We start from the raw sequence: 24,400 nt of genomic DNA, 5'->3' as shown, positions 1-24,400 counted from the left end.
ATATCATCTGTCCCCTAAAGGCATGTCAGCTTCTTTATTTGGTATGGAGATTATTATCCAGTAATATGTCTTATTGCTGGAGGAAGATCAGCTATCTTGGACTTATTAAGAGACGGTACGCCAGTCTCTCATAAGACACCTTCCTAAGGCATTTTCAAGGGTAATCTAAAACTATACTCAATTTTTGTCTAACATGCTGACTTTAGAAACCAAACGGTTATATCTTCATTAGAAGTGCATTAGGAAGATGGCAGCTGCAGTAGCAGCATAGTTTTCAGTCTCTCTGAATCCCCATGCAAAAACACATATAGCAACTAGATAGCAAAACCAAAAACCCATGGATAGCATTGACAGCATTCAGTTGCAGGGTATACCCACAAAACCCCAAAACAAACCACCAATTGCCATAGAACCTGCATGGTCTAAGCATCTGTGCAGGAGGAAGAAGGAAGCAACGGGGTGACATCTGCCGGATCTAAAAACTGGAGAACCCCCTCATAACTCGTGGTTATTCTCTGGAATTTGGGAGCCAGTTATGAACATGAGCTGGAGCTGGGAGGAGTTTTACGTTCTCCAATAATGAGTGAGCATTCAGACTTTAGGTAAGGAGATTTAAAGAGGCCAGAGCATCTAGCCCGCATGACCTCTCAAAACAGATCCACTAGGGCGCCCTTGCAAAACAGGCCCCCACACTGCGGAAGGACTGCTGGGAGGAGAATCAAAGTTGAGCAGGACAGGGATAAAGACAGAGGAAGGGAAAAGAAGATCTAATCCGAAGTCAGGGAGAACAGCCAGGAAGTCCCAGAAAGCAGGTTGCTGTTTATTTGAACATTACACAAAGCCACAGAAAAGAGAGCTCTGTGAAGTTAGAAAAACCTTCCTGGACTCATTCTAAAACATATGGAAAAGCAATCTCACAGAAAAATAAACCATAGAAAAGTATTAAGGTTAAATTCCATACAAAGTTCTATGAGAAACAAGAGAATAAGGAGTAGAATAAGATCCCTACAGACAATGAAAGCACATTAGAAAGATATGACTACAAAATAGGTCAAAACTATCATCTGCTATTTCAAAATAAGTAATTAAGAGGCTGAGCATGGTGGCTTACACCTATATTCCCCAGCACTTTGGGAGGCCAAGGTGGGAGGATCGCTTGAGCCCAGGAGTTTGAGACCAGCCTGGGTCCCACATGGTGAGATCTTGTCTCTATAAAAAATTTCAAAAATTAGCTGAGCATGGTGGCATACGTCTGTAGTCCCAGCTGCTCCAGTGGCTGAGGTGGGATGGCTTGAGCCCAGGAGGTCAAGGCTGAAGTGAGCCAAGATTGTGCCACTGCACTCCAGCCCAGACGACAGAGTGAGACCATGTCTTCAAAAAAAAAAAAAAGCAATATGAAGTGTCCAATAATCTGATAAATCAGGATTAGAAATGAAATAACAGACTCAGGAAATAATTAGAAAGCAAAGAAAAATTATTTTAGAAATGAATAAATCAGAAGGAACATATGAGCAGATAAACAACATTTAATGCCTTAAGAAAGTAGCAGTTAAAAAGGAAAATTTTTTTGAAATCAAGAAGAAATGAAGAAAGATAATAAAGGAGTGAAGAAAATGACAAATATTGTTGGTAGGCAAAAAGATTGATTAGATGATAAAAGTCAGAGCAGATACTATATTTGTTATTTATTGCTGTGTAACAAATTACCCAAAGCTTAGCAACTTTAAAGCAACAAACATTTTTTATCTCAAAATTTATGAGGGTCAGGAATCAGCTGCTTTTTTGAGTGGCACAGGGTGTCTCATGAGGTTGCAGTTAAGCTGTTGGGTGGGGTTGTTGTCATTTCAACACATGACTGGGGTGTCAGGGCCTGCTTCCAAGCTTACTCACGTAGTTGTAAGCAGATACCAGCTTTTCACCACGAGGGCCTCTCCACAGGGCTATTCCTAACATAGCAACCTGTTTCTCCCGAGTGAGTGATGCAAGATGGAGGCCATGGTTCTTTATAATCTAACCTCAGAAGGTGACATATTATCACCTCTGCCATGCCATATGCTATTGATCATACAGACCAGCTGGGAAGGAACTGTAAGGGTATGAATACCAGCAGGCAGGGATCCTGGGGGGCTACCCTTGAGGCTGCCTGTGACAAATACTAACATCTATATTTCCAGAGAACTCCTCTGAAATAGAAATAAAAGATTTGAAACCATGTGCATATCTGAAAATATCCAGCTAGAGCGACCAACACTAAGACATAGGATAATAAAATGTTTGGACTTACAAAAAAGGGAAAAGATCCATTAGGCAGTAGAAACAAAGACCTTGAGACTTATAAGGAAAGGATTAGATTTCATTCAGACTTTTCAGTAACAACACTTTGTGCCAGAGAGAGACAGAGTTCACTGAAAGAAAGAAAATTGAGTTAAGGATTTTATAATCAGCAAAACTGACTTATAAATGTGAAGGGAACAAATTGTTATCATTATGCAAGAATTCAGGAAATACTCTTCCCATGATCCCTTTCTGAGAAATCTACTAGAAAACAAGCTTCAGACAACTAAAATGAGAGATAGCAAAATAAGGAGTGGGGTGAACATTAAATATGCAGTTACCTGAAGAACTGGGACTAATTGAGGGCTAAGGGGAATCAATTTGTTACATAAGGACTGTATGATCTGACAGTGTGGATATAGTACAATCATTTGAAAAATGGGAGGCAAATGGCAAGACCATATGCAAAAAAGTTTTAATGTTTTTAGTAATTGTATTGGTAGAACTAGTATTAGTATTCTGAGACTGTTAGGTAGGTGTGTAGTGTAATATAAAAACAGATGAGAAATTGTGGGATATTTTAATTCTAATGCCCTCTCTTTGAGAACCAAGATTCTTCGTATGAGAAGAAACACAATAAAAGTGTAGTAGAAAAGAGGTTGAAGTTGAATTTAAATTGGAAGTGTCAGTTGTAAAAACTCTGAAAGGTCTGAGATTTTACCCTACTTGCAAGCTAACAAGTTAGCCTGCTGCTGTTTCATGGGTCAGCAGTGAAGGACAGTTTATTACTCAGGGTTATAGCAGTAACCAGAATATCAGTATTTTTGTGCCAGTTCCCTGAGCCCAGAGTCCCACAGGGCAACAACTAAGAAGACCAGATGATACCTGCCCACACGGTAGGTTGCATTATAGGAGAAGAGCACTGAACTTAAGGAAATGGAGTCTTTTTTTTTTTTTTTGAGGCAGGGTCTCACTCTGTCTCCCAGGCTGGAAGGCAATGGCACCATCACAGCTTGCTGCAGCCTCAACTGGGCTCAAGCCATCTTCCCATGTCAGCCTGCCAAGTAGCTGGGACTACAGGCACGCGCTACCACGCCTGGCTAATTTTTTTATTTTTATTTTTTTTAAATTTTATTTTTTTATTTATTTTGAGATAGAGTCTTGCTCTGTCACCCAGGCTGGAGTGCGGTGGCACGATCTCGGCTCACTGCAACCTCCACCTCTAAGGTTCGAGCGATTCTTCTGCCTCAGCATCCCGAGTAGCTGGGACTACAGGCGTGTGCTACCACGCCCAGCTAATTATTGTATTTTTAGTAGAGACGGGGTTTCATCATATTGATCAGGCTGGTCTTGAACTCTTGACCTCGTGATCTGTCCGCCTCGGCCATGAGCCACAGCACCCGGCCATAATTTTTGTATTTTTTTGTAGAGATGAAGTTTGACCATGTTGCCCAGGATGGTCTTGAACTCCTGGGCTCCCGCTGTCTGCGCGCCTCAGCTTTGCAAAGTGCCAGGATTACAGGCATGAACCACTGCACCCAGCCATTTTTTTTAATGCGCAGTAAGCATGCCTGCACATTGCTGTAGAAAGAGACACTCTCTCTGTCTTCCAAGGCTGTGGAAACCTATCCTTTGCTCTGGAGGGACACATTATTTCCAAGGCTGTTCACTACACAAACCACCTTTAAAAGATATTTTAGAACGAAATAGCCAGCAATGCTTCATTTGTAAGATGTGCAGGAACACAAGAGACCCATGGAAAATTGGGTCTCAACATCACATGAACTCATGAGGTATTTCCTATCTCTGGCCACTGAAAAGGCTTAGAAATTACAACCAAATCCAGTGTAGTGGACAACCCTAGCCCCCAAATTGTGATTTTGAAATACTATTTTTCTCTTGAACCAGGGCTTCTTGGAGACATGGCTGATTCCAGGTCTAGGGCAAAAAATGTTCAAGATAATCCTGGAATATCTTGTTTTGCCATACAAATGGGGCATGTCAAAAGAATTCAGAAGTCAATTTGAAGAGGCTCTATGGGCCAAAGATGGGACTAGTTGAGCTTTAATAATAATTGTACTTGATTTAAACATGCTAGATGTGTTTCAATCCTTGAGTTCACAATGATAATTTAAACTTTTAATTGGTCATCTTCAGAGGATTAAAATGAACCAGTTCAGTGTATTACAAAAAAAAAAAATGTTGATATCTTGGTAGAGCTGGTAAAAGGGACAGAATCAAACACTTATCTTACTTTTCCTATGTAATTGTATCACCAGGTAATCAAATGGTAGACAAGGGGAAGTGTCTCTTCATTAGGGTATTTTAGCTAATAAGTAAGTAAGGAATGATAGAATTAGACTATCACCATTTTGTAACCCCAGTGATGCATTCAGTGTCAAAGGCTGTCAAGACTGTAAAAAGAGAGACATCCAGACACCGTATATCTCCTGTCATCTTGCCAAAGGGCTCGAGCTGGTGTCTGATCCAGTGTCTGCATCCAGCTGCCTAATTGCTGCCTTATACAGAGGGCAGCAGAACAGGGTGACTTGCACCAAGAATATGCAGTCTGCAAAAACAGACTGTTGGGGGCTGGGCGCGGTGGCTTACGCTTGTAATCCCAGCACTTTGGGAGGCCGAGGCGGGCGGATCACGAGGTCAGGAGATCAAGACCACGATGAAACCCCGTCTCTACTAAAAATACAAAAAAATTAGCCGGGCGTGGTGGCGGGCGCCTGTAGTCCCAGCTACTCGGAGAGGCTGAGGCAGGAGAATGGCATGAACCCGGGAGGCGGAGCTTGCAGTGAGCCGAGATTGTGCCACTGCACTCCAGCCTGGGCGACAGAGCGAGACTCCGTCTCAAAAAAAAAAAACAACAAAAAAAAAACAGACTGTTGGAAATTCTACAGGTCAGCAGCCCAAGTTCTTCAACAGATCATTTGTAGGCAATGAAAGCAATGGATGATGAGCATGTGGACTAATAGACTAAAAAGATACATCAAACATTTTTAAATGGGCAGGACTAAACTGTAGTGCCTAGGGCTACACGTTTAGGTAATGAAGTTATGATAAAGAAAGGAATAAAAGTCAGGATAATGATTGCTCATAGGGAAGAGAGGATTATGTCTGGAAATGGCATTTGGGAGGGCTTATGAAGTGACCAGCATAGTTCTTTTTCTTGACCTGGGTGATGGACACTAAACCATATATTTGATTTGTGTGTTTTTCTGTCTTTCATATATTATTGTATCATAAAAAAGATTTTTAAAAAAACATTAGATGAACAAGCAGCCGAGCGTGGTGGCTCACGCCTGTAATCCCAGCACTTTTGGGACCCCGACGCAGGCAGATCATGAGGTCAAGAGTTCAAGACCATCCTGGCCAACATAGTGAAACCCCATCTCTACTAAAAATACAAAAAATTAGCCGGACATGGTGGCGGGCGCCTGTAATCCTAGCCACTCAAGAGACTGAGGCAGGAGAATCGCTTGAACCCAGGAGGCAGAGGTTGCAGCGAGCCAAGATTGCACCACTGCACAGCAGCCCCGGCGACAGTGCAAGACTCTGTCTCAAAAAAACAAAAAAAAAACAAGCTAGCCTAGGTGTTAAGATTCTTTTGTGATACTCTTCCCACTCCATAGATAAGCAAGAGCTGACTTTCAATAAATTCTTGAAAACTTGGGAGGATCTGTAGAGTTATTCAACATTATGAAATTATTCTACTATTGAGCTTTCTTTTATGTATGATACCATATTAGCCTAAGACTACACAGGGTAGTTCAGTGCAGAAAACATCCCAGTATTATTTTTTGTTCTAATAGTATTTTTCCCTTATTATAAAAATAAAACTTGTTCATTATAGAAAATTTGGAAATAAAAAAAGTCTATTATTCTGTTCCCGAGACATAACCAAATAATATTTTGGTATGTTTCCTATTGTTGCATCACTAGCTCCTATAATTAATTAAATTTTGGTATGTTTCCTTTTGTATTTTAATACATTTACATTGGGAAACTGTAGTTTTGTGCATACTTTATGTCCTCTTTTCTTCTTCTTCAGAGGCCCTTGTTCTCCCATGCTTTATGTTCTCATCTTAGGCTCTGTACTCACATTCAGGCCTTAGATTAAGGACATTTAGGATCCTGATCTGTTTCAAAGGAGAATTCATTACTATTTCTGGATTGTTGTTCCCCTAGGTGGACTACATCATGCAGCCGCCCGAATTTCTGGTGACAGTGTCTATAAGCATTTGAAGTATGAGGGTGGGATTCACCGAGTTCAGCGCATCCCCGAGGTGGGCCTGTCCTCAAGGATGCAGCGTATTCACACAGGAACGATGTCAGTTATTGTCCTTCCTCAGCCAGATGAGGTAACCTCAGCAGAAGGCATGGGAAACTCACTCCATGTCAACGGATATTGAGCTGGAAGCCTTAGCTTCTAGGAAAATCTGTCCTTTTTTTTTTTGGAGATGGAGTCTCACTCTGTCACCCAGGCTGGGGTACAGTGGCGTGATCTCTGCTCACTGCAACCTCCACCTCCCTGGTTCAAGCAATTCTCCTGCCTCAGCCTCCTGAGTAGCTGGTATTACAGGTGCACGGCACCACGCCTGGCTAATGTTTTTGTATTTTTAGTAGAGACAGGATTTCACCATGTTGGCCAGACTGGTCTCGAACTCCTGACCTCGGGCAATCCGCCTGTCTCGGCCTTCCAAAGCGGTGGGATTACAGGTGTGAGCCACCGCACCCGGCTGAAACCTGTTCTTTTCATGGCTACAGATTGGACTTTATAGTCTCTAATGGGAAATCTTTAACTCCCCCCCAGGCAAAGTTGCCCCTCTTATCACTGACCAAGATATTTGTTTGCTTTTAAGTAGAAGTCACTTATTTTCAGAAAAAATGTTCGTTTAATGTTGCTGCCTAAATTTTATCTTAAGAAAGAAAATGAATTCCAGAGATAATATTTCAAGGTCAGTGGGATAATACCAGTATGGGGACCATATATCTGTCTTTTTAGTTGAATACAGCCATCTGCTCTATATTTTTCTTTTCCCTAACCTTTTTTTTAAACATACAGAAAATTTAAAGGATACCACAATGAAAATTTTGTAACCTTCACCTGAGGTCGGTTGTTTACATTTTCTCACATTTGCTTGATTCCTATATATATGTGTATACGTTTATTTAAATGAACTATAAAGGATACAGCAGATACCATGAGACCTTACCTTCCAAATCTTTCACATACATCTCCTAGGGCATTCTCCTATATAAGCACACTACCATTACCTATGAAAACTAACCATAATTGTGTAGTATCTAATATCTAGTACATTTAACAGTTTCCCTAATCAGCCCAAAATTTTTTATAGCTATTTATTTGTCTATTTTTGGAGGCAAGGTCTTGCTGTGTTGTTCGGGCTGAACTTGAACTCCTGGGCTCAAGGTGATCCTCCTGCCTTAACCTCCTGAGTAGCTAGGACTACAGGCATGCCACTATACCTGGGTATAGTGATTTTTTTTTAACCAAGATCCTGTCAAGTTTCACACATTGCAATTAGTTGTTGTATTTCTTTAGTTTGGAACAGTCTCCCAACTTTTTTTTTTAATGATAATGACTTTTTGAAAAGTCCAGACCATTTGTCTTGAAGAATGTCCCACATTCTGGATTCCTCTGACTGTTCCTTGTGGTACTCTTTAACTGGTTCCTTTATCCTCTGTATTATGTTGAAAGTTATATCTACATGTTCCATTCTGTGCAGTTTACGCATTTTAAGCGAGAATACTTCATAGGTAAAGTTATAGTCATGTTGCATCTTATCAGAAGACACATAATGCTAGATTGTCTCACTTTTAGTATGCCTTAGTTTTAGTAGTGAAGATGGTGACCACAGAAATATCTCCATTGTAAAAGTGTATTTCTCCCTTTGCAATTACTAAGTAATTTCTAGGGTACATATATCCTGTTCCCAATTACCTTTCATCCATAGTTTTAACATCCATTGGTGTCCTTGCCTGAATCAGTTCTTTACTTTGGAGTTGCAAGACGGTGATTTTCTAATTCTGTCATTCCTTACACATTTATTAATTGGCATTCTTCTGTAAAGAACTTTCCTCCCTACTACCTTCTCACCTCCTAGCCCACACTTTCTTGTGTTCTTTTTCTAGTATATGATTTCATTATAAACTCATATCAAGTTTCACGTATTAACCTCATTATAGACTCGTGGATTCATGTTTTAATTCACTTATTTATAATTCCTTATGTTCAAATAGTCCCAGATTTGGTCTATAGTAGCCTTTTAGGGTACCCCTTTTGTCCTTTTGAAATGATACCATCATTTGAGTGCATCTATGCTTTCTGACACAGTTAGATTCCCAGGCCCATTTTGTACTATCCTGCTCAGACTTAGAGTCAGCCTGGTTAATTTTAGTGGGGAATGTATCCAGAAATCAAGATCTAGATAGCAGGTCTGTTCATTATCGTTAGTGTCGTTACTTCTAGACTCTTTAAGTGGCTATAGCCAGGAAATACATGTTTTGAAATCACAATTTCATATTATTACTACCAATTCAAATTTAACATTACAGAAATTTTTGTCACCCCTCAACTTCTTGCGTTTTGTATTTACATCTCTCCATTAATATAAAAAATCTTGTTTCATAATCACTTTAATATGTTTATTTGGTTTATTATATACTATATATAAAATACTTTCAAAATTACAATATCAACATTACTAATAGTAAACTACTGAGTAATGTTTAAAATTTTTTCCCTTAGAATATATTCTACCAAGAATGTATAGTCAGGCTGGGTGTGGTGGCTCACGCCTGTAATCCCAGCACTTTGGGAGGCCAAAGCAGACGGGATCATTTGAGGTCAGGAATTCGAGACTAGCTTGGCCAACATGGTGAAACCCTGTCTCTACTAAAAATACAAAAAAATTAGCCAGGCGTGGTGCCTCGTGCCTGTAGTCCCAGCTACTCAGGAGGCTGAGGCAGGAGAATTGCTTGAGCCCGTGAGGCGGAGGTTACAGTGAGCTGAGATCATGCCACTGCACTCCAGCCTGGGTGACAGAGTGAGACTGTTTCCAAAAAAAAAGAATGCATAGTGAGACCACTATGCTCAGAGATCATCTGAAATAATTTTTTTCTGTGTGGTTATATTATTATGATAAATATTTTGATTCATTTATTTCTGTTTTTATTTCATTTTAGGATTTGATTTTTCTTTTCTCTTTTACTTAATTTTATTTTTATATATTAAACATTTACATGGTTAAAAAATCAAAACCATAGAGTTATCTTGCTTCAATCCTTATTTCTTCTACCCCATTCCCACTTACCCTGTTTTTATTGTCATATTCTTTTTTTTTTTTTTGAGACAGATTCTCACTCTGTCACCCAGGCTAGAGTGCAGTGGCCCATCTTGGCTTACTGCAACCTCTGCCTCCCAGGCTTAAGTGATTCTACCACCTCAGCCTTTTGAATAGCTGGGACTACAGGTGTGTGCCACAATGCCTGGCTAATTTTTATATTTTTTGTAGAAACGAGGTTTCGCCATGTTGCTCAGGCCAGTCTTGAACCTCCTGAGCTCAAGTGATCTGCCTGCCTTGGCCTCCCAAAGTGCTGAGATTACAGGCATGAGCCACAGCACCAGGCCTGTTTTCATATTCTTGAAAATGAAACTCATTTAGTGGCATTTCACTATTCTAAAAGTACAAGGTTATGTTCTCTTAACTGACATTTGAAATGCTTTATCTGCCCTAAGTCACCATTTCTGTATCCAGAGTTCCCCAAAAGTCATTAGATCATTTCTGTAACATTTGGGAGAATGTGACATATGATATCCACACATTTTCTACATAACTACTTAATATACTATAGCCACATGAAATGGTAAGTCACTCTTATCTCTTCAGTATTTATTGAAGTCTTAAGGCAGCCAACTCTAACATATATTAGCAAAAGCCATATAATCTTTTTCTTCACTGTGTTGCTGTCATTTGAGAAGAAACATACGAAAGAACAATCAGCTAAACAGTATATTAGATTCCAGCCTTGACCCAGTTACTAGTTACTGTTCAAAGAGGAAAGTCACATTTGTCTTCTGTCATTCATACTAATGAACGATGAATGTGGAACAAAATGTTAGCTCTCCCCTTAAAAATAGCATATTTGTTGTAGGCCGGCCGCAGTGGCTCATGCCTGTAATCCAGCACTTTGGGAGGCCAAGGTGGGTGGATCACGAGATCAGGAGTTCGAGACCAGCCTGGCCAACACGGTGAAACCCCATCTCTACTAAAAATACAAAAACTAGCTGGTAGTGATGACACACACCTATAATCCCAGCTACTCGGGAGGCTGAGGCAGGAGAATCTCTTGAACCTGGGAGTCAGAGTTTGCAGTGAATTCTGAGGTCACGCCACTGCATTCCAGCCTGGGCAATAAAGCAACTCTGTCTCAAAAACAAAAACAAAAACAAAAACAAAACAAAACAATTTGTTAACTGTGTGTGTGTGTCTGTGTGTGTGTGTGTATCTGTCTGTCTGTCTGTCTGTCTGTGTCTGTGTATAAGTTTCCAAACTCTTGAACCTGGGAGTCAGAGGTTGCAGTGAATTCTGAGATCACGCCACTGCACTCCAGCCTGGGCAACAAAGCAAGACTCTGTCTCAAAAAAAAAACCCAAAAAACAAAAAATATTTGTTAACTGTGTGTGTGTGTGTGTGTGTGTGTCTGTGTATAAGTTTCCAAAGGCTGCTGTAACAAATTATCACAAACTTAGTGGCTTCAAATAGCAGTAACTTATTATTTCACAATTCTAGCAGCCAGAAGTCCAAAATCAAGGTGTCAGCAGAGTTGTGCCTCTCTGAAGGCTCTGGGGAGAATCCTCCCTTGCATCTTCCAGCGTCTGGTTGCTCCAGGTGTTCCTCGGCTTGAAATGATACCACTCTTCAAATTCACATGGTCTTCTCCTTTACTGCCTCCTCTAGTTGTTTCTTATAAGGACACTTGTCATTGGATTTAGGGCCTATCCTGATAATCCAGGATAATCTCATCTTAATTACATCTGCAAAGAACCTTTTTCCGAATAAGGTTCCATGAATTAGAACATGAACATATCTTTTTGGGAGCCACCTTTCAATCCACTAATAAACACACACATACACGAATGAAGTTGTTTTTCATTATTCCCAGTAGTTATGTTCTGTAAAGTTGCAGCAAACACTAATTTAGTAGATACTGAACCACTTGGGAGTAATAGTTCAGTATTTGTTAAATCAGTGTTAGGAACAATGGTTCAATATTAGGTAAATCCAGCTGAGCGTGGTGGCACACACCTGTGGTCCCAGCTACTCAGGAGGTTGAGGCAGGAAGATTGCTTAAGTCCAGGAGTTCAAGGTGGCAGTGAGCTATGATTGCACCATTGCACTCCAGCCTGGGCAACAGAGTGAGACCCTGTCTCAAAAAAAAAAAATTAGCTCAATTCATACACACACACACACACACACACACTGAGCTCACGTAGATTATAATCTTAAATTCTAAAAATAACCCATCCTGGTAGATTCTCTGTACTTTACAAAAGAGAAAAACGAGGCTTAGGAGTGTCAAGTGACTTGCCTGATGCTGCTTCACTAAAAGGTGCTGGAGTTCAGCTTCAAACCCAGTCCAAATTGGTCCCAGAGCCAGAGCACTGCTCTGCTGTGTCCCCTATACCTCCATTCTCTGGTCATCTCTGTAGGAGAGCTGCCACAAGAAGGCAGAGTGTTACCTTGTCCTACTTCAGCTGGCAATGGGCAAATGTGGAGCAACTCATATTTTTCACTGCCCTATGCATGCCTGCAAATGACTGTGGAAGTGCCTCCGGTGTTGATTTGTGGATACAAATAAATTTTAGTGAGTAGGCAAATTTGCAAATAGACATTCTGACAATAATGAGAATCAACAATATATAGTATATATGTGTATATTTTATATATTTTTGGGGTTTTCTTACATGTAACTTTGGGATGATGAATGATGAAACTTTTGAAAGATTGAAAACTCAGTGATCTCATAACATCCTAAATCAGTGCTTAAAAATGGAATCCCAGGGCCAGGTGTGGTGGCTCATGTCTGTAATCTCAACATTCAGGAAGTCCAAGGTGGGACGATTGCTTGAGGCCAGGAGTTCAAGACCAGCCTGGGCAAAATAGCAAGACCCCATCTGTACAAGAAATTTTTAAAATTAACATGGCATGGTGGTGCGCACCTGTAGTCCTAGCTACTCAGGAGGCTGAGGCAGGAGGATCACTTAAGCCCAGGAGTTTGAGGTTACAGTGAGCTATGATTGTGCCACTACACTCCAGCCTAGGCAACAGAGGGAGACCCTGCCTCAAACAAACAAAAAATAGCATCCTATTGGAATGGGGAGTTTACTGCTCTTTCTTTGGTATAAGTTACTTCTCTTAGTCTAAAGGCTATAATTTATCTTAAAACAATACAGTTTATTTGAAAAATCTTGGAATCAATTTCATATTAAAGTATTCATGGAGTGTAGAATTACGTCATGCCTTCTGTTCTAGGTGGATGTGAAATTGAACCCTAAGGATTTGCGAATAGATACATTTCGAGCCAAAGGAGCAGGAGGGCAGCATGTTAATACAACTGATAGTGCTGTCAGACTTGTCCACATCCCCACAGGTAAGCAAGCCCCTTAGCTTTGTACTTTTAACCATTTTTCCATCTTACTCAGCATTTGGAAGGAAATAGTCCAATGTGAGTGTCTAGTTCCTTGCACAGCTCTTTAAAAATGTCACTGGGGTTGTGGATCAGGATGGCTATTGTGTTCATATTACCCTTCTGTTTGGAAAGATTCCTTTCTGAAAAGATGCAGACAGTGAGCAGACCTATTCAGGGAAGCTTTCCAGGTATGCTGGACAGGAGTGAGCAAACAGAGGTGCCCCAGCCTAAATACAGATGAAATACAGAAGCAGCCTTGCACGGGCCACCACCATGGATATTCTGTCACCTTGTAGCATGACGGCTAACTCCATTAGGCTTTGCTGCACTAACGCTTTTATTTTGAATATTGGTAATTTTGGTATACTCTGAGGTGGTTTTGCGGTGCATAATGTGATTTTAAATATTCCTACCGTTTTTCAAATTAAAATTTTATTTAACTCCTTAATTTTTTTAAATTAATTTTTACATTTCATGTATATGGTTTTAAAAGTCTAATGGCAAAGTCCTATAACAAAAAAACCAACAGCTCTCTGGACTTGTTCCCACCCTCTTCCTACTTCCTCTACCCTCAGTTCCCATTTCCTAAAGATAACCACTTTAAATTCTTTTAGCTCACTTCTCTAGCTGCAAAAAACAAATAAACCTCTTTTAGCTATTTCTTCTGGTAATTACCTCACTATTTCTAAATAATAGGCAAGTATTGCTCTCTGACCAACTATAAAGATTATATATTTACGTCTTAATGTGGTAGATGAGAATTTTGCCCTTCTTATATACCTTTTCTTCTTCCAAATATTTATCTTTTGGCAAAATTAATTTTCACGGTGTTGATATAATGAACAGATAGTGTTTGACACTGAGCCCATTAATATACAGTCCTGTGATTTCATTTCCTAGAGTTAATAATTACCTCACTGATTTTTCATCTGTCTACTTTTCTTTGACTCTGAGTCTGCCTACATCTTCCAAAAGTTGTGTAAAATGAAGTCACTCCAGTGCTCTCTGGAGACTCCATGACAGAGCACTCCATCATCTTGCTTCAGTGTGGACCAGCTGCTCCCCAGGACATTGCACAGGGGTTGTCCTGGTCATCAGCAGTTGGGGAGTTCCTTTCATCTCTGTTCTGTGTTGGATCCTCCCGTTTCTTGGGTTCCATATCGTCTTTTCTCTTTGTTACTCTGTCATTTTAACAAAGCTCATCTTTAAGTGGCTTCCTGAGAAAAGATTTGTGACATGTAAATATTTCAAGGCTTTGTAGATCTGAAAATAGCTTTATTCTAACTTCACACTTCATTGATCATTTCATGAAAATAATTTCCCCTTAGAACATTGAAAGTCTTTCATTCCTTGTATTTGTTGCTTTCAGTTTAGAGACTCATGCCTTTCAGCTCTGAAATACTTTCTTCAATAATTTCTTGTGTAACATTTTATTTATTCTTCCTGGGATTTCTATTAGTTAGATGTTAGACCTCTTGAATTTTTTTCTTCCTCATATTGTCTGTCACTTTGTTTTTTAGTTCTTTTTCCTACCCTTTTTCTGATTGTAAAAAATTTATTTTTTTTTAACTTTTGAGAGCTCTTTCTTGTTCTCAGAATTGTTTTCTCATAGCATCCATTTCTTATTTTGTTGATATTTATTTCTTTTTTTATTACTGAAGGATATTAATTTTAGTTTCTCTGAAGTTCTCTTCTGCTTTCTGCAGTGTCTCTGTTTCTTCTGAGTTTATTTTTGTTTCATTCTTGCTTTACTTTTTTTTCTTTTTGAGACAAGGCCTTGGCCTGTTGCCCAGGCTGGAGTACAGTGGTGTGATCACAGCTCACTGCAGCTGTGACTTTCCCAGGCTCAGGTGACCCTCCCACCTCAGCACCACTCCCCTGCCCCCCCTTCCTGGTAGCTGGAACTACAGGCGCTTGCCACCGTGCCTGGCTAATTTTTGCTTTTTTTTTTTTTTTTTTTTTTGGTAGACACCAGGTTTCTCCACATTGCCCAAGCTGGTCTCCAACTCCTCGGCTCAAGTGATCTGCCTGCCTCAGCATCCCAAAGTGTTGGGATAACAGACATGAGCCAGTACACTCAGCCCATTCTTACTTTCGTGTTGGAAATTTCTAGGAATTCTTGGCTGTCTGTACATATGTAAGAGTCAGGTTCTGAAGCTCTGAGTGTACTTATCCACATACCCATTAGTGAGTTCCACTGTAGAGCAGTTAGAGGATTAATCAGCTTTTTTATTAGGGACCCCCAGATGTCTATGTCTGTAGACCTTTTTCTCTTGTGAGTTTGTTTTCTCCTGAGAAGGATCTTCCAGGATACAGCTGAGAGTAAGGTCAAGGTCTCACTGTTCAATAGCAGTTGTTTACTTAATCCTCTTGTCTTCCCACCCATGCTCCACACTTGCCCTCCCTTGTAACTAGTCCCAGGTCTAGAATTTTCCTGATTTAATTATCCAGAAATATACCTCCTGCCTTCTGCATATTGAGGAAGGAGACTTGAGGATCTATTTGTTATTACAGACTTTCTGTATTTAGCCCTAGCTCCTCAAGCCTGACTTCTGAAATACCTGGTGTCTCTATTTCTGAGCCTTTCTGGCACTTAGCAGGGCAAAGTGGCCAGTTTCTGGTCAGCATCTCCCTCTACAGGGAATTAAGTCTCATCTTCCTTGCAGCTGCTAAGTCATTTACCATTCTTCCATCCACTTTCTGTCTTTAATAGATCATGTTTGGGGATTATACACATCACCTAGTTTTATTTCAGATGGAGTTTGTGTTTCTGTTCTTTGTTCTTGTTGTAGTGTGATTAAAAAAAAAAGGCGGGGGGCCAGGTGCAGTGGCTCATGCCTGTAATCCCAGCACTTTGGGAGGCTGAGGCAGGCGGATCCCCTGAGGTCAGGGGTTCGAGACTAGCCTGGCCAAAATGGTGAAACCCCGTCTCTACTAAAAATACAAAAAAATTAGCTGGGTGTAGTAGTGTATGCCTGTAGTCTCAGCTACTGGGGAGGCTGAGGCAGAAGAATGAGTTGAACCCAGGAAGCAGAGGTTGCAGTGAGCCGAGATCATGCCATTGCACTTCAGCCTGGGCAACAAGAGCAAAACTCAGTCTCAAAAAAAAAAAAAAAAGGAAACCATCTTAAAGTCAGACATCATTATGATTGCTTGTATTGTTTGTTGTATGAAAAGCTAAAACAACCTAAATGTCCAACAATAGGATAATTTCATACTTTCTCTTAACTTTCCTTTATTGATTTTTATTCCATAGGAAACTGTTAAAAAAAAAAAAAAAAGGCCCGGTGCAGTGGCTCACGCCTGTAAGCCCAGCACTTTGGGAGGCCAAGGCAGACAGATCACCTGAGGTCGGGAGTTCAAGACCAGCCTGACCAACATGGAGAAATCCCGTCTCTACTAAAAATACAAAATTAGCCAGGCATGGTGGCGCATGCCTGTAATCCCAGCTCCTCGGGAGGCTGAGGCAGGAGAATGTTTGAACCCGGGAGGCGGAGGTTGCAGTGAACCGAGATCACACCATTGCATTCCAGCCTAGGCAACTCCATCTCAAAAAAAAAGAAAAGAAAAGAATATATGCATGAGCAAAAGAACATAAAACATCCGTAATAATAACCCAATAACTATTGTTGGCATATATCTTTGGTATACATCCTTTCAAATTCTTTTCTGTACATATAAAAATACGCCATTTTTTCCCCAAAAATGAAGTTATACTTTTTTTTTTCTTAGATGGAGTGTAGCTCTGTCACTCAGGCTGGCATGCAGTGGCCAGTGAATCTTGGTTCACTGCAACCTCTGCCTCCAGTGTTCAAGCTATTCTCCTGCATCAGCCTCCCAGGTAGCTGGGACTACAGGCGTGCACCACCACACCTGGCTAATTTTTGTATTTTTAGTAGAGACGTAGTTTCACCATGTTGGCCAGGCTGGTCTCGAACTCCTGACATCAAGGATCTGCCCACTTCGTCCTCCCAAAGTGCTGGGATTACAGGCATGAGCCACTGTGCCTGTCCTGAGGTTATACTTTCTGTAATTTGCCATAATTTATTTCAACAATACATAAATTGTTGGATACTTAATGTGTTTCACCTAAACCCTGTATTGTTGGATATCATTCTATATTATACACAGTCCAGAACAGTAATAATTAGCTTAAGATGAATTAAAAATTAAAATGGGTAAAAAATTGGGTAAAAGGTGATCAAAACTGACAAAATAAACCAGAATACTTTAAAACTTAAAGGTTGTAAAACCACTCTAGCCATAAATTGCTGACTTTACAAAAAGTGACTTACAGAAAGTAGAACTGTGGTTATTAGAGACTAGGAAGGGTAAGAGGGAGGGGAGGACAGAGAGAGGCTGGGTAAGGGATACAGAATTACAGCTGGATAGGAGGAATTAGTTCTGGTGTTCTGCAGCACTACAGCATGAATATGGTTAATATTGATTTATTTATTGCATATTTTCAGAAAGCTAGAAGATTTTGAATGTTCACAACACAAATAAATGACAAATAAATTTTGAGGTGATGGATGTGCTAATTACCCTGATTTGATCATTCCACATTGTATCGAAATACCACTCTATATCCCATAAATATGTACAATTATTACATGTCAACTAACAATAAAAGGAAAAGAAAGTGACTTTATCATTGTGCTGCCAGACTTACCTTGGGCCAATTATTTTTTAGCCACTTAGATCTGAGTCTTTGGTTTCAAAGAGGCCTGAAGGCCTACCCTCAAACCTTCCCTTTAGGCAAGCAAGGCATGTCAAGACCAAATCCTTATGAAGCCATGCAGTTATGACCAAGTGATTTTTTCAGCCTACTTCTTCCATATTTTGAGGATTGCCATGGTTTCAGCATCTGCCTCAAGGAAAACTCAGCCTTTCTTCCATTTCTCCCATTCTTTCTTCCATACTAAGACCTTAGACTAGGAACTGTCCCTGCTGGAATTCAAAGTAAGAACTATAGCTCATTCTTCTATTTTCTCCATGCCATGGACTCTGAAGAATCATATTTTTTTCTAACCACTGCTTCTAGATATCTCCATTTTCCACCATTGGAAGAGTTATTCATAGGGGTATGGTTAAATGTCTATACAGGGGAATATTACCTTTCTTGGGAAAATTTATCCCAAGATAAGGATGAAGACGAATATTCTGTGCATTAAAGTGGGCTTTTTAGTTTATTACCAGTTGGTGAGTAAAAGATGCCCTCTGTAATTCTCTTTCTTCCTTCCTTCCTTTCTTTCTTTCCTTCTTTCCTTCTTTCTTTTCTTTTCTTTTTTCTTTTTTTTTGAGACTGGGTCTTGCTCTGTTGCCCAGGCTAGAGTGCAGTGGCATGATCATAGCTCACTGACTATAACCTCGAACTCTTGGCTCAAGCCATCCTCCTACCTCAGCCCCCTGAATAGCTGGGACTATAGGTGCAGATACCACGCTGGCTACTTTTTGTATTTTCAGTAGAGACGAAATCTTGCTATGTTGCCCAGGCTGGTCTCAGAACTTCTGGCCTCAAATAATCCACCTGTCTTTGCCTCCCAAAGTGCTGGGATTGCGGGTGTGAGCCACCATGCCCAGCCCCCTTCTATTATTCAATATACCTTCCCTCCGTCTACATCTTCTATTCTTAAGGGAGTACTCATTATTAAATACTCCTCTATAGAAAGTACATTATAATAAAATACATAATAAAGTGATTCCCTTAGGAATTACTGAGCTGGAAAGTAATAGTTTTGATCTAAAAGTTCTAACCTGAGTGAGTCGATAGGAATAATACAGGTGCTTAGGCAAAAATCAGTACAGATCAGCTGACAAGAAGAGGAATGTGGAGGAGAGCTCATGAAAGCCTGGCCGTCTTAAAATGGAAATGATCATATTCTTTTGGGTAGTACAAAAAGGATATGAGAGTCAAGGAAACTCCAGACAAATACCTGGAAGATGGGGGCCAGTCAGTGCCCCCAGTCCAACCAGATGGCCGCAGTAAAGCACTCAGGAAGTGATTAAACTAGTAGAGGTGAAACCTCAGTGCCCTACTAAAAGTATTAGCAGGTAGTGACTGTAGCTTATTTAGACAGGGAGAAAATATACTTCAGAGAATAGAATTTTATAGAAATTCTTTACATCTCTAGCAAAATATTTACCACTGTATCGGTGCAGATACGCTAAGCTAATGGGGCTTTTGGTTTTTAGTTTTTGTGATTCAGAAAGAAAATCCCTTTCTCCTCTAATGTACTGAGGAGCAGGATTAGACACGGACCTCAGAGTGTTATCTGCAAAGTTAAGAACAACACAGCCTCAAGAAGTGATCGTTTCAGGGCTGGATTTGGGCCAGAAACTGGACTACACAGTGGGCCAAACCCACCCAAATGCAGAAGCTGGCCAGCCAAAACTTGTGTGTGGTTAGATGTATTGATTAGCTGGACCCCAGCTAACTCAGACTACGCAGAAGAACTTAGAAATTTAGAACTCAGAGCCGGGCGTGGTGGCTCACGCTTGTAATCCCAGCACTTTGGGAGGCCGAGGCGGACGGATCACGAGGTCAGGAGATTGAGACCACGATGAAACCCCGTCTCTACTAAAAATACAAAAAATTAGCCAGGCGTGGTGGCACACACCTGTAGTCCCAGCTACTCGGAGAGGCTGAGGCAGGAGAATGGCATGAACCCGGGAGGCGGAGCTTGCAGTGAGCCGAGATTGCGCCACTGCACTCCAGCCTGGGCGACAGAGCGAGACTCCATCTCAAAAAAAAAAAAAAAAAGAAATTTAGAACTCAGAAAACTCAGAAACATTCACTATAAATTCTTTTTAAAGACTCTGAATAGCGTCTTTTCATTGGCTTTTTTCTGTAAAGGTTTTTTTTTTTGTTTTTTCTGTTGTTGTTTTTGGTTTTGGTTTTAACAGAGTCTCGCTGTGTCGCCAGGCATAATCTCCGCTCACTGCAACCTCTGCCTCCCAGGTTCAAGCGATTCTCCTGCCTCAGCCTCCCAAGTAGCTGGGACTACAGTTGTGTGCCACCACGCCTGGCTAATTTTTTGTATTTTTAGAGATGGGGTTTCACTGTTTTAGCCAGGATGGTCTTGATCTCTGGACCTCATGATCCACCTGCCTCGGCTTCCCCAAATCCTCGGATTACAGGTGTGAGCCACCACATCCGGCCATTATAAAGGTATTTTTAAAACCTCAGCTCTGTGTATATTTGTGACTGAAAGGAGAAAAGGCTAGTTCTTCTTGAGTTGGACAGAGAATGGAGCAGCGCAGTATAGGGAGTGGCAGTAGTTTGCTGTTTGTTGAGCTGCAGAAATACCTGGATGAGCTAGGAGGAAGAGGCCAAGCTCGGGGACTGAAAGGATAGGTAACCATCTATGGATGCTGCTGCTTTCTGGGTGCTCATACGGAGTTCTCATTTACATATCAGAATCTAAAGAGCCAACTACAGCTATAATCATAACCCAGCTAGTTTCTGAAGTGTGCTAAACCTAAAATGTTTGTATCTTTTGTGATCTTTTCCTGATTAACCTGTCTCATTTAACTGTTCCTTGGTTCTATCTTAATTTGGTGGAAGCTACAGTTTACCTTCTGATCCCTGTTATTTTTCAGGGCTAGTAGTAGAATGCCAACAAGAAAGATCACAGATAAAAAATAAAGAAATAGCTTTTCGTGTGTTGAGAGCTAGACTCTACCAGCAGATTATTGAGAAAGACAGGCGTCAGCAACAAAGTGCTAGAAAACTGCAGGTAAGATTTACTTGGTACAATAATTTAGTGACTGTTTAAAGAAAAGTCATTTTCTGTAGAGAATGCAGTGTTTGTTCTTGCTTAAATGGGAATGTTTTAGAGCATAGAGAAATGTGCTCCTTTGTAAATAAGCAGTATTTATTAGTGCTTATGCAACTAATTCATTCATAACCCATCAGTTCATTGCTTAGTGCAAATGAACTGATGGGTTATGGCTAAACTTGGGCATACCAGTTTGCAAGTTAGTAAATGTAAGATGTATAAACTAAAAATTATTTCCTAGTTGTTTCCCTCTTGTGTTTATATCATTACTGTCTTCAGAAGAAAATGGTTTAAAAGACAAATAATTCTTTGAGAATTAAGAACGTTTTTGATTTTTAAAAATTAAAACCTATGCTTGTATTATAACTCTATGTGAGATCAAATACAAATGGCATTGCAAAAAACTGGGAACAGTGAATCCTACTGATGGAGACTAGGGACAAGGGGTAGAAAGGAAATTTATTTTTCATTATATATCATTTGGTACTTTTTGAATTTTTTACAATATATATGGTATAGTGTTACTTATTCAAATAGATAGATGAATTCTAAGCAAAATGAATGTCATTATTTTAAGTAAACCTAATATATAATTTAAATTTTTTTTTTTTTGTGTGACGGAGTCTTGCTCTGTCACCAGGCTGGAGTGCAGTGGCGTAATCTTGGCTCACTGCAGCCTCTACCTCCCGGGTTCAAGGGATTCTCCTGCCTCAGCCTCCTGAGTAGCTGGGATTACAGGCACGTGCCACTATACCTGGCTATGCTACAGTGATTTAAATTTGGAAGATTTTGTGGCCTTTTAGGATAATGAATTGTCTAAACCTAAACATTAGTTATACTTTTCATCTAGATGTGTCCTAGCTTTTTCACACTTTTGCATTTCTAGCTTTCTTTACCTACATGCTAACTTGCAGGTAATAAAAGTGACAGGATAAATAATATTAACACTATTAGTGGTAATCCCAGATTGTAGCGCATCATCAGTGTATACACTTGCAGATAGGAATGCTCATTTACAAACCATAACTTATTTTTGTTTTTAACAAGCAAACAATATACCCTGAGTACACACCATTACTTCTTGGCAAATAAGTGATAACACAAACACTATAAACTCTGCCACATTTGAATTTTAAAAAGACATTTGGATTTACTTGCTGTTTAACATTTTGGCACCAGATGTTCCACAAAGTAATTTTTTTTTTTTTTTTTTTTTTTTGAGACAGATTCTCTCTCACCCAGGCTAGAGTGCAGTGGCACGATCCTGGCTCACTGCAACCTCTGCCTCCCGGGTTCAAGCGATTCTTGTGCCTCAGCTTCCTGAGTGGCTGGGATTACAGACGTGCATCACCATGCCTGGCCCATTCTTGTATTTTTTATAGAGATGGGTTTTTGTCATGTTGGCCAGGCTGGTGTCAAACTCCTGGCCTCATGTGATCTGCCCACCTGAGCCTCCTAAAGTGCTGGATTACAGGTGTGAGCCACTGCGCCCAGCCCACAAAGTAATTTTTAAAATAGGTATTCAAGATTGGCTTTATGCAAATTGTTCATGTGTGTCTTCTTCAGTAGTCTGATTGACGAGCCAAAAAAGACATCACTGCCTCTTGAATAACTTATCCACCTACGTGAAATGTTTTAATAGGGATTTCTAAGGCTTAGAAGTTTTTTCTTCAACCAAGATATACACTTGGCTTTTATACAGAAGGCATTATGCCACATTCCCAATCCTGGTTCCACTAATCACCTAACAAGCTTTCGTAGATGCCCAGGCCCTACCCCAGAGATTCTGATGTAACTGATCTGGAGTGAGGTCCTGGCCATTAATATGGTGCTTTGGGACAGTGGTTTCCAAACTTGGCTGATTGTCAGAAGAGATGATCTGGGAATGTTCTCAAAATACATAATTCTGATCCATTATATCTGAGGTTGGGCTTCAGAATCCATAATTTAAAAAAATTCTTCCAATGGTCAGGAGTTTAGTTTCATATCGCTTGCCTTAGGGTTTAAGACAATAAGTTATAGAAATATCTTATTTTAAAATGTGACAGCAATTGAGACAGGGTGTTGTGTATATCAGGTGTTGGGGAGGTGGAGGAGATGAGCAGACTAAGAAGAATGCAGATAACTGTAGCATGAGACAAACTGTGGTGTGCCATGAAGAACATTCCAAGTACAAGGGGTTTCAGGGAAGAAGAGAACGTATTTCAATTGCTGGGGCCAGAAAGGCAGAAATGGTAGGAGAGTGTTAGGGAAGGGCATCCCTTGAGATGATGTTTTATAGCAGAGATAACAGACCACACATAATAATGACGTAGTATTATTAGTGGCATTATGGAGATTCACAGAATTTTCAGAAATAACATTGGGAAGATTGGCTACGTTACAAAGTACCTTGAATGCTGAGTTGAGTTGTGTCTGCTCAGTAGACAAGAAGGAACCAAAGAAAATTTATCAGAAAACTGTACTGTAGGAAGAGTAAGCAGGGCAGCACAATGTGAGCAGAAAAATGGGAGATTAATCAGGAGATTTTTGCAGAATTGTAGGTGAAAGTAATGAGTCCATAAGTGATAGTAGAAATGGAAAGGGCAGGATATAATAAGAGACCCATGAAACCAATTGGAAATGGGCATTTGGAGAATGGGATGAATTGAAGATGGTCTCTCCCCCTGAATGCATCTGTATCAGAGCCTGGCATAGTAAACTCAAACCCACAAAATGTTTGATAAATTGCAAAATGTCAGAATTTTCTACTTGGATAAAAGGGAATACATGGTGCTGTCATTTATAGAAACCAGGAAGAGGAACTGATTGGAGTGGAACGATGATTAATTTGATTTTAAGTATTTGGAGTTTGAAATATCAAAGAAACATTCCTTCTTATTCTATAACTGAGCTCTACAAACCTGTAGTATTAAACATTAAGTTCTGCCCACTCTTTTTCTTTGTCATTTTGTACATATGACTTTTAGAAAATATCTAAATTGTTGAAATAGTCATTTGCCAAGTGCTTTTTCCATTGTAATGAAGACATTTATAAAGGTAAAATATAAATTGCTTTTTGTTATGGCACAGGTGGGAACAAGAGCCCAGTCAGAGCGAATTCGGACATATAATTTCACCCAGGATAGAGTCAGTGACCACAGGATAGCATATGAAGTTCGTGATATTAAGGTAATACTACTGAGTATGCTTTGAGTACCTTTGATTTCAGAAGAAAACATAGTCAAATTCTAGAACCTATATGTAGATATTACCAAGTAATTTAAATCATTAAGCCACCCTAAAATTTACAAACACTTTTATTAGTTTGCTGGTTAAAAAAATAATGATCTTTATGCCATTTTGAAACAATGATCTTTTCTAAATTCCAAATTCTTCGTTATGCAACCACAATGCATGAACATATATTCGGTCTGCATATATACATGGGTATTGGTTTTCTATTGCCAGGTAACAAATTACCACAAATATAGCAACTTAAAGCAGTACCCATGATTAAAGTATTATCTCATGATTTCTGTAGGTCAGAAATCCAGGAACAACTGAGCTTAGTTATCTTCTCAGGATCTCACAAAGCTGAAATCAAGGCATGGCCTGGCTCCATACTCTTCTGGAGTTTG

At 40.0% G+C, this 24,400-nt stretch overlaps 1 protein-coding gene across 5 annotated transcripts in view; it reads left to right on the top strand.

Annotated features, from left to right (window-relative positions):
• The window catches only part of MTRF1 (mitochondrial translation release factor 1), a 50,082-nt gene that overhangs the window by 19,211 nt on the left and 6,471 nt on the right, over positions 1-24,400 (top strand). For all 5 annotated transcript variants that reach the window (XM_003270021.2, XM_030813319.1, XM_030813317.1 and 2 more), the window contains exons 6-9: positions 6,472-6,644; positions 12,843-12,960; positions 20,602-20,738; positions 23,853-23,951. In XM_003270021.2, coding sequence (XP_003270069.1) covers positions 6,472-6,644; positions 12,843-12,960; positions 20,602-20,738; positions 23,853-23,951 — 527 coding nt within the window. The remainder of the gene's footprint in view (positions 1-6,471; positions 6,645-12,842; positions 12,961-20,601; positions 20,739-23,852; positions 23,952-24,400) is intronic.

Source organism: Nomascus leucogenys, chromosome 5 (assembly GCF_006542625.1).
Source record: "Nomascus leucogenys isolate Asia chromosome 5, Asia_NLE_v1, whole genome shotgun sequence".
Lineage (NCBI taxonomy): Eukaryota > Metazoa > Chordata > Mammalia > Primates > Hylobatidae > Nomascus > Nomascus leucogenys.
This window is presented reverse-complemented; position numbering and strand designations above follow the sequence as displayed.